The 9,944-nt window shown below is 39.0% G+C and overlaps 1 protein-coding gene across 1 annotated transcript; it reads right to left on the minus strand.

The window, feature by feature from the left end:
• Nucleotides 1-8,904: 8,904 nt before the first annotated feature.
• Nucleotides 8,905-9,621, minus strand: LOC145982120 (uncharacterized). Its single transcript, XM_083115687.1, has one exon. It carries the CDS (start codon nt 9,619-9,621, stop codon nt 8,905-8,907), a length of 717 nt encoding a protein of 238 aa, XP_082971813.1.
• Between the last annotated feature and the right edge of the window lie 323 nt (nt 9,622-9,944).

Genomic DNA, 9,944 nt, shown 5'->3' on the forward strand with positions numbered 1-9,944 from the left:
AACCGGGCGATTATGTTCGAATATCGAAAACTAAAATGAAATTTGAGAAAGGTTACCTAGCAAAATGGTCTCGGGAAATTTTTATTGTAGTCAAATGCATAAAATCAAATCCTGTAACGTACCGTCTTAAAGATTGGAACGGTGAAATATTGAAAGGCATTTTTTACGAGCAGGAGTTGCAGAAAATTAATGTAAATAAAAATACTCTCCACAGTATCGAAAAACTTTTACGTAGAAAAGGTGATTGGCTCTATGTGAAATGGCTATGGTACTCCAATATTTTCAATTCTTGGGTTAAAAAGAGTGACACCTTGCGTTTATAAATCATTAGCATGATGATGGAGCGAGTGAACGAATTTTATCTTTCGCTCCCGTCCAATGCAAGCTCCGATATTTTCCAAAATAACACCTCAACCTCCTATACAACAAAATTAGCTCACCCTATTGATCTCACTGATTCTAAATGGGTGGTCGGTCTTGCAGAATTTAGTTGTACTTGGAGTTTATACAATGTACCAACAGATCAACAAATTATCGTCAAAGCTGTGCGAGCAGACAACTCGAAAATTATTGAAGAAAGTGTTGCAATTCCTGCTGGCTTTTATGCGTCTATTCAACATATACTAAATTGTGTTAATAAAAATTTAAAAACGTTTATACATTATGACGAATACACAAACCGTGTATTTGTTAAAACTGACAAAACCATTCAACAAATCATGATAGGTGTAACACCTGCTTTAATGTGCATTTTCGGATATGCTCAAGATATACCAAAAACAAAAGAACCTGTGGTGGTCGCGGTATATCACAAACCCTTGTTTTACAAAGAAGCACCTTATGTTTGCAACTTGAACTATTTTCTTCTTTACGAAATTAATGTGTGTGTGGACATTGTGAAACCTCAACTTCACGGTCACATAGTTCGAAAAATCGGAATCAATCATTATACATACGGTCGAAATAAACATTTGACATTCGATATACCGCGATATATCAAAGTCGAAAATCGGTTTGGTTCGTCGTACATTAAGTTACATTTCAAGCAAACAGAATGATCAGTGAAAGTACAGAAAATGATTTTTATATTACTCTTACTTCGAATAGTTCACATAAACATTTTTCTCATAACACAACATCGCATTTTGTGAACATGGTGGAAAACGAAGTTCGTCTAAAACATTCTGATTGGAAAGTTGCATTAGCCGAAATTCAAATACCGAATACATGTTACAATATTACTGAAGATCATAATATTATCTGGTACAACTTGCGTCTAGAAGAAAATCTCTCCGAGGCCCAAAAGTTCAAACTCCCATCTGGCTATTATCACACTGTGGAAAGCGTGCTGGAACAAATCAATAAAAAAACTGATCTTTTTAGATTCACATATCGCAAATTAGAAAACAGTATACATTGTAGTCACGATTATCGTGTAGAATCTATTAAATTTTCTCCCATTTTGAGTCTACAATTGGGATATGAGCCGTACAGTAACATCACAAAGTACATCAATGGATCGCGCAGTCCATACTTGAATATTGGATATCCACAGCAAGTATTTGTGTACACTGATATTATACAATATCAACTGGTAGGAGACAGTAAAGTTCCATTATTACGTATAGCCAGCATCGAGAATATTAACTACGGTAGAACATACTCTGTTAGTTTCAACCGGATGCATTATTTACCATTGTCAAAATTTTGTTTCAATGCAATAGAAATCCTTTTAAAGGACCATGCAGGTCGGAATTTATCATTTCAATCCGGAACAGTAAACGTAACACTTCATTTCCAACGATCATGAAACATCGGCAAGCGGGTCGTGGAATACCCTACTTTGCTGGTCCTGTGTCTTGGGGGATTTTTTCGCGGACTTTTTAGATATGCTCTACCTATATTAAAACCTGTTGCTAAAACCGTGGGACGTCAGGCACTGCGAACCGGAATGCAAGTTGCTGGTGACATGTTGGAAAATAAACCTATCAAAGAATCCTTTCGTGTAAGAATAAAACAAGCCAGAGAAAATTTACGTGGCAAAGCGGAACAAAAAATGTTATCAGGTAACGGAAAAAGAAAAAAAAACAGTCAAAAGAAAAGCTATAAAAATAGGGCCCCCTTCGCTACAGTCACACTCGGCTAAACGTCGCAGACATAGAAATGACATATTCGATTGAGCGATCATGTCAAACGTTCATCCTTGCAGTCAACCCTGTTGCACAAGCGATTTTGACTTGTTTTCAGTACCTATGACACAAACTACAATTGAACATGCAGATAATGTCGAGTATCGACCTGTCTCCACTTTAACTTCTGGAGGACCTGTAGAATTTAATATTCCAGGTGAAACTGGTGAATTTATTCATCCTGCGTATCTTTATCTGTATGTAAAATCTAAAATTACAAAATCTGGTGGTGAGGATCTTAACGATTCAGACAGTGTTGCACCTGTCAATAATTTTTTGCATTCTCTTTTCAATCAAGTTGATATTTCACTTAATGACAAACTGATCACATCGTCTTCAGGTTCCTACCCCTACAGAGCATATATTGAAACTTTACTTAATTTCTCTAATGACGCCAAAGAAACACTTTTAACATCTTCGCTCTGGTTCAAGGATACACCTGGACAGTTTAATACTCTGGGAAATGCAAATATTGGATATACATCTCGTGCCCAATTCGCTAGAAATAGTTCTACTTTTGACATGTATGGAAGAATACATGCAGATATTGTAGGACTGGACCGTGTATTGCCCAATAAAGTTAGAATGCGTGTGAAACTTCATAGAAGTAAAGATTCTTTTTGTTTGATGAGTGCTGAAAATTCTGCTTACCTTGTGCATTTAGAAGCAGTGACTTTATGGGTTCGGAGAATAACGGTTTCACCCGATATTGGAATGCAACTCAGTACTAGAATAGAGCGTGAAACAGCTAAATTACCTATCACAAAAGTTGAAACACTTACTCATACTATTCCTCAAAATATAACTTCGTATAACATCGATAATCTATTCCTGGGTAATGTCCCAAAAGCTCTTGTTGTAGGCTTTGTTTCGAATACTGCATACAATGGAAAAAACAATTTGAATCCATTTTATTTTGAACATTTCAACATTAATCGACTACAACTACAAGTCGGCTCAAAGTTTTATCCCTCCACACCGCTAACACCAAATTTTTCAAAAAATAACTACATTCAAAGCTACTATACATTGTTTTCTGGAACTGGAATGTATTATTGTAATAGTGGAAATTGCATTGCTAGAAAATAATATCCTCTAGGCTATACCCTCTTCGCATTTATTCTTTCACCTACAAACTCTTTGAATGATAATACTTGGGACATGGTACGTGATTCGCCTGTTACTCTAAATATACAATTTGCAAATTCTTTGACGTCATCTGTCACATGTATTATGTACGCTCAATTTGATTCGTTATTTCAAGTAGACAAAAACAGAAATATATATCCCGACTTTACAAAATAGCTTTAGTAGCTTTGTCAGTGTTGTCAGAATGAGATGTGTCATTCATTTCACTACCTTCCAAGGCAATCAAGGTGAAATTATAGTTAAGGAGCTTGCTGTTGTCAATATTGATAACTTAAATTCGAACTCATGGATATTTTTACCACCATTTCCGTATGGTGAATTAGAATCAGCCTCAGCCCAACTAAACAATTATGCATCTCAAAATTCACATGGTCTTGAATGGAATGATGGGTATATAAACTACAATCAACTCGCCAATATACTAAGATTCTACACAGAACATGCTAGTCTTGTATGCGCATGGTATTGAGCGTTGTACTTTCCTGGGAGAACTTCTACATCGGGGTGTAAGGGGTGACCTTCCACGTAGTACACCCAAACGTCAACCTCACTTCCACGTTAGTGTACCCTGGACTGAAGACTAACGACGCTCTGGCGACTGACCCCACGGCCAGTATAATTTTGTTTGTATTGTCCTGTTCTTTTGTCCTTATGTGTGCTGAGTGCCCCTTTACAGCCTCAGCTTTCAACAGAAGTCAGAACGTTTTAAATTTTTTAGTTAAGCAACATTAGAGTTGTTATTTGTAACGGTAAGGGGCTGGCCCCCTATAATGTGACGGGAGCAAAATAGCCTAAGTGCTGACGCTCCCACAATTTTAAAATCAAATTCAAATTCAAAAGAACTTCTACATTGCACCATCGTCAATCTAGAAGACCTGCTTTGTCCGAAGACTTGCCTGCTTGGATTTCCAACTGAAAATTGTTGTCATCCATCGCATAGATTCGTCGAATTTTGTTGTGCAGCAAGAGTCAAAAGTGTATGCCAAGTACGTTCGTTACTACGAATTAAAAGGGTACCAGTTTGGCGTTACCTCACCATACATACCAACACCTGGTTTGAGCAAAATTTCTTCAGGCATACATACAGTTTGTTCCAGTGAAAAAACGCAAGAATAGCAAAAACATGTGGACTGACGACATAATTTATATTATACTTCAAGATTGCAAAACTGCTATTCAATTTGTTGGTGTGTATGCTGATAACCAGTTACCGGTATCAGTAAAATTTCCAGCAGGTCTAATTGTTAATACAAGCACAAGTGAAAATATTGGTGGTCATTGGGTTGCTATATACAATAACAAAAATGGAACAGGTATATATTTCGACTCCTTTGGAGAACCACCCTCCGAAAATATAAACCTTTTTCTCAATAGAAATACTTACCGTTGGATTTCAAACAATCAACAAATTCAACATTTAGAATCAGTGTTCTGTGGTGTATTTTGCATAATGTTTCTTTATTACTCTGCCAAAAATTACACAATATCAGATTTTGTCAATATGTTCAGTAAAACTAACTTTGCCAACAACGACAATATAGTTTTAAATCAATTGAAAATATTATCTTAATATATCTGTTTTTTTTGTACATATGATTTTGGTGTTGGTGTAAATATATATATACAAAAAATAATAAAAAATATATTTCATATATTTGTTTTTGATTTTATACCTCAAAATATTATTGGAATAAAACAAAATTCACAACTAAACTTTATTTTGCAATCATTAGTTTATACATAAAATTCATTTACATAAAATCTCAACATATCTGAGATTTGTTATTTTTTATTGTACCAAGTAACAAGTCTTTGAACATTTCTGAAGGCACAGCCTGATTGAGAAAATGGTTTGTTTGATGTATGGTGACTACAACATCCACCCTGGTACAAAACAAGATTTTTCAATGCTGGACAACGTCTTGTATCGAGATCGATAACGTTGTCAATCTTAAATACATTTTGAATCAACTTTGATTTTTCCAACCCTTTACAGTAAAATGTATTTTCTCTCTTTAACTCGTTAACTCCTTCACATGTTTGATATTATAACCTTTCGGTTCTGCCAATAACAAATTATGGTGATTACGTGTTAACCACTTACATTGTTTGTAATCTAAGTCAAACTTTCCAATATCAACAAAAGCGTGAAACACAATTGTTAAATCTGTTGAGCAAACACAAATTTCACGAATTAAAAAACTGTTGTTTTTACTTCTAAAACCTTGCACATCAATTATAAAAGCCATTTTTTTCTTTCTTTAATGCAACTACTCACAACAGAAATTGTCCCCGAGGTGTATCTCGTTTTGATGTATACACCGAACTAAATCGTGCATCAAATCTCTCTCATCACTTAGAGTCCAAAGTAGCAAATAGGCGTCCGACTCTGTTTCAAGATCGTATTCAATCTCAGGGTGAGTATCCATAAAATGGTAGAAAATGTGATAAAAATTCTCTGGCTCCCTAAGATAAGTTTTTAAGTTGGAAATCTTCCATGTAAAACAGCGTCCGCATTCGTCAGCACTTTCAGCACTATCACACTCCAAATAATGTTTACTCAAGCACTGGTGAGCCAGTTGATTTGGCGCATTCGTGAAACAACCATCACAAATAACAGCATACTTGGGTATATAAGTATGTAGTCTTTTTAACAGACAATACTTGTCAATGAAGCCAGAAAATCATCCGCAACTTTCCAAAATAATATGTTCGATATCTTCTGCGTCAGCCAGAGCTGAAGCGTTCTGTATATTCTGACTTGCCATATTGATATAGTGGACATCTCGCACCTTTTATATATACACACGGGGAACTTTCCACCTAACTGTCTCTCACAAATAACTTGCCAAGAAAAGAAAAGTTTCAGGTCAATGAGCTCCCAACACCGTTACTAAGTGTTACCAATAACCTCCCAACAACATTATAACTTGAACTTTACCAAAACTTATCATCACTTGTTCAGTTTGGAAGTGATAACCTCCACACATACATCGCGAAAAAATAGTCCCAACTCACATTTCACTCTTTCAATTAAAAAAAAATAAAACACAATTATCAAATATCGGCAGTTCATGTCGCTCTATTTGATCTTGTATATTGGTAATATCATTCGAATTATTAGTACAACCATAACAACTATCCTTAATTGATCCAACACATAATGAAATATAAGACTCGTAATATTCACGTATTGGAGTCTGATATTCACAATACCTTTTAGTTATTTTTGATATGCAATCAGACAATCGTAAAAGTTCTGTCCAGGTAGTTAACATCATTGTCAAATGTATTTCCGAATCAAAAATATCCACAAACTGAATAACTTTCTTATTGTACAATTTGCCAAAGGCAAGCATGTATTTTCACCTAGCAACGCAGGCGACAAAACCAACTCTTCCTCACTAGATAAATAATTATATATGGTTTCCCCCAACTCCATCAGTGTACACCATTCTTCCATACACAACACAATTCCTTGGCTGTTGTGACAAGCAATACGCACACACACAGAAAAATTGTTCTCCACATCAAATCCAACAGTTGCACTCTTGAATGCAGTTTTACTCAAAGGGTAACATACCTCCAACAGGTATTGCTTCCGTGGTTTCCATGTGGAAGAAGACTGGGCACCATTTTCCTCCATACGGGATCCAGAGAGCTGCTTTAACATGTTTAACTGTTGCTGCACATAACTATTCCCTTGAAAATTAAGTTTTCTTTTCGCATTCCAAACCTTTCCTCCCTGTAGAGATGCAGTTTTTACAGTTGACATTGCAGCCACTCCTCCCGAACATGATGTAGAGTTAGACATTGCAGATACTTCGGCACCACCAGATCGTTGCATTCTCCTTGTCTTGGAAGAACTGCTTCTCTGCATCTTGCTCTTCTCGTTTCTGCTTCTTCACAATAACACAGTAACTGCACAATACATTTAAACCTTTATATACACCAGTCAACATCACTTCCACCAACGTCATAGAACTATAAATAGGACATAACAGAACATCTTAAATAGAAAACAACTTGACTAGTGAGTGTCTGTCTCTCTCTCTCTCTGTCTTCTTTTCTCTCCACCTCTCCCTCTCTCCATATCTCTGTGTCTCCCTTTCTCTCTCTCTTCATATCTCTGTGTCTCCCTTTCTCTCTCTCTCTCTCTCTGTGTCTCCCTTTCTCTATCTCTCTCTCTCTCTCTTTCTCTCTCCATCTCTGTGTCTCCCTTTCACTCTCTCTGTCTCTCTCTCTCTCTCCCCATCTTTATCACTTCTTCTCTTATGTTCTTATTCTTTGAGTGGTAACGGGCAATACTCTACTCGTGCAGCATCATGTACTCGTGACACAAAGACATCTAAGGCGTCGATTGGTTGGTAGAGTCGACGCAAGATCGACTTCAAAGTCCACTGCACGCTCGAAGGCATCCCAGTCGGTCCGACTGAGATGCGAGTGAGGGTGTTGTTCACGTGATTGCGGAAGATGTTCGAAGGTAAGAATGAGTGGGAAGTGATCACTCCCACAGAGATCAGGGTGAAGACTCAAAGATGTGGTAGGACCAAGGCTGGGACTGCAGAAGGGCAAGTCCAACGCAGTGTGTGCCTGAGGAAGGACTGAAATATGTGGGAGTCCCATTATTCAGCAACGTTAAACCTGATGCCTCACGGAATTGATCTACGATTTGATAGCTTGGAGGGTGGTGGTGAGAAAGATTGGTGTTGAGTGGATGGTATTTCGAACACCGATTGCAACACCACCGTGTGCACGACTACCCTCAGGAAGCTTGTCGATGTTGTAAAGCGTGTATCCGTTCAGAATCACTGATTCAATTGGACGAAAATGTGTGTCTTGGAGACATAGGTAGGGTCATAGGAAATCTTGTTAATCCATTCAAGCGCGTCACTAATTGGATGACGAGGCATTTGGCTATTCTGACTGAGCCTAGTAGCCCCATCTCTTCCCTATGTTAGCATAGGTACTTTTATACTCAAGATCTTTTCTAACTTCCAGGATCTACTCCACCATTGCTCTCACCTCTGCCGGTCATACAATAGTGTGACCAATAAATAAATAATAATAAGTTACTATAATTTAGGGTGTATATATATATCTATGTTTAAATATGTCTTGTATAATATATAATATCTCTCTTCGCCCTCCTCCTTTCGCTCTCTTTCTCTCTCTATAGGTCTTTCTGTGTAGTGCACGCGGTTCTGCGAGTTCCCCCTTTGGTATCCGGGCGCTTGGCTGCACCGAACGTATGATTGTTCCTGAGTTTCCTACTCGTCCTCTCCTACGATTCCTACACCTCCTCTCCTGCGCTTCCTACACCTCCTCTTCTCTCGTGTCTCTTTCGGGGGAACTTTCTTTCGTTTGCGGGGATCTCAGATTTTCAGGTCTCCCCTCGCTTTAACCTGGGCGGTGAGAATTAAGAAGTTTCAGCTCTTCTCTCATCGTTGGCAGGCACGTAGTTCCCCCAGTGAATCCTATTGTAGTTGTCTATTTGTAGTCTAGTTGCTGATTGACAATCTTGATAGATGTTTTGATTGCCGTTAAGCTCAACGTTTTAGGAAGCTCATTGCTGCTGATGCCCAGCTGTCTCAGTGCAGCACGTGTAGTGGAAGGTAGATCTCTTGAACCTAGGACTATGGATCACCCGATCTGCCTGAAGTGTGGACGCTACCACCTCATCCAACTTCTTGTATTTATCCACCTTCTCTTTTCCTGCTTCCTTGAGCGAAGTCTCAGTTTCGAACCTGACCGTCATGTCGGTTACGTACGCGACGTTATCCTTCACGAGGACGAGGTCCGGCCTTAGGCGCTCTTTGGTTGCAGGTATGGTGAAGGTTTGCTCTTTAGCCACCATATACCCTTTTGCAGATGTTGCTATGATGTCCCGCAGTTCATCATGTCGTTTGATCCGCAGTCCTGTTGATGCTGTGCAGACGCCTATTACGTGCCCTAGGGTCTCGGGCGCCGCATGGCATCTCCTGCAATCATCGGACTCCACCATCTTAGCGCTTTTGAGGACGTGGTTAAGTCCCACCGTGTTGGACATAAGCCTCAACAGGTCGTTTAACTGACCGGATTTTAGTAGCCCGTGGTTGACGAGAGCCGCGTTGGCTATGGGGTCGTTGAAGAAGTTCTTGACTCCCAAACCATGTAGTGGCTTCTGGCGCCATCGCTCTGGCTCTTGACTAGTAATTAACTTTCTGGCCGCGGCTATGGTATCCAGCGTAATAGGTGCTTGGACGCCGGTCACACTTGCAATGCTTTCGATCCTGGCGCCCATTCCTGTCTCTTGGAGGAGAGTTGAGTTACTACCTCATCCCGCGAGTCTCTGTCTACAAGATTTCCTAATAACCCCAGCTGAATGAGAGTGGTCAGGCGCGGAACGCCCAGCCCACCATTGCGCTTTTTACAGTATAATAAATGATCGGTGGTGGATTCGGGTAATTTGAAGGTCCTCTGGTGGAACCTCCTGACCTCCACATCGATGGATTCCAGGAAGTTCTTTGAAACTCCGACATTCACCCATACATATTGGAATTTAGGTAGGATGTTGGTGTCGATGAGTTTCGCCTTCTGACGTGGCTTTAGCTTGAGCCTGGAGGC

Source organism: Lepisma saccharinum (genome assembly GCF_977018435.1).
Source record: "Lepisma saccharinum chromosome 12 unlocalized genomic scaffold, izLepSacc3.1 SUPER_12_unloc_1, whole genome shotgun sequence".
Lineage (NCBI taxonomy): Eukaryota > Metazoa > Arthropoda > Insecta > Zygentoma > Lepismatidae > Lepisma > Lepisma saccharinum.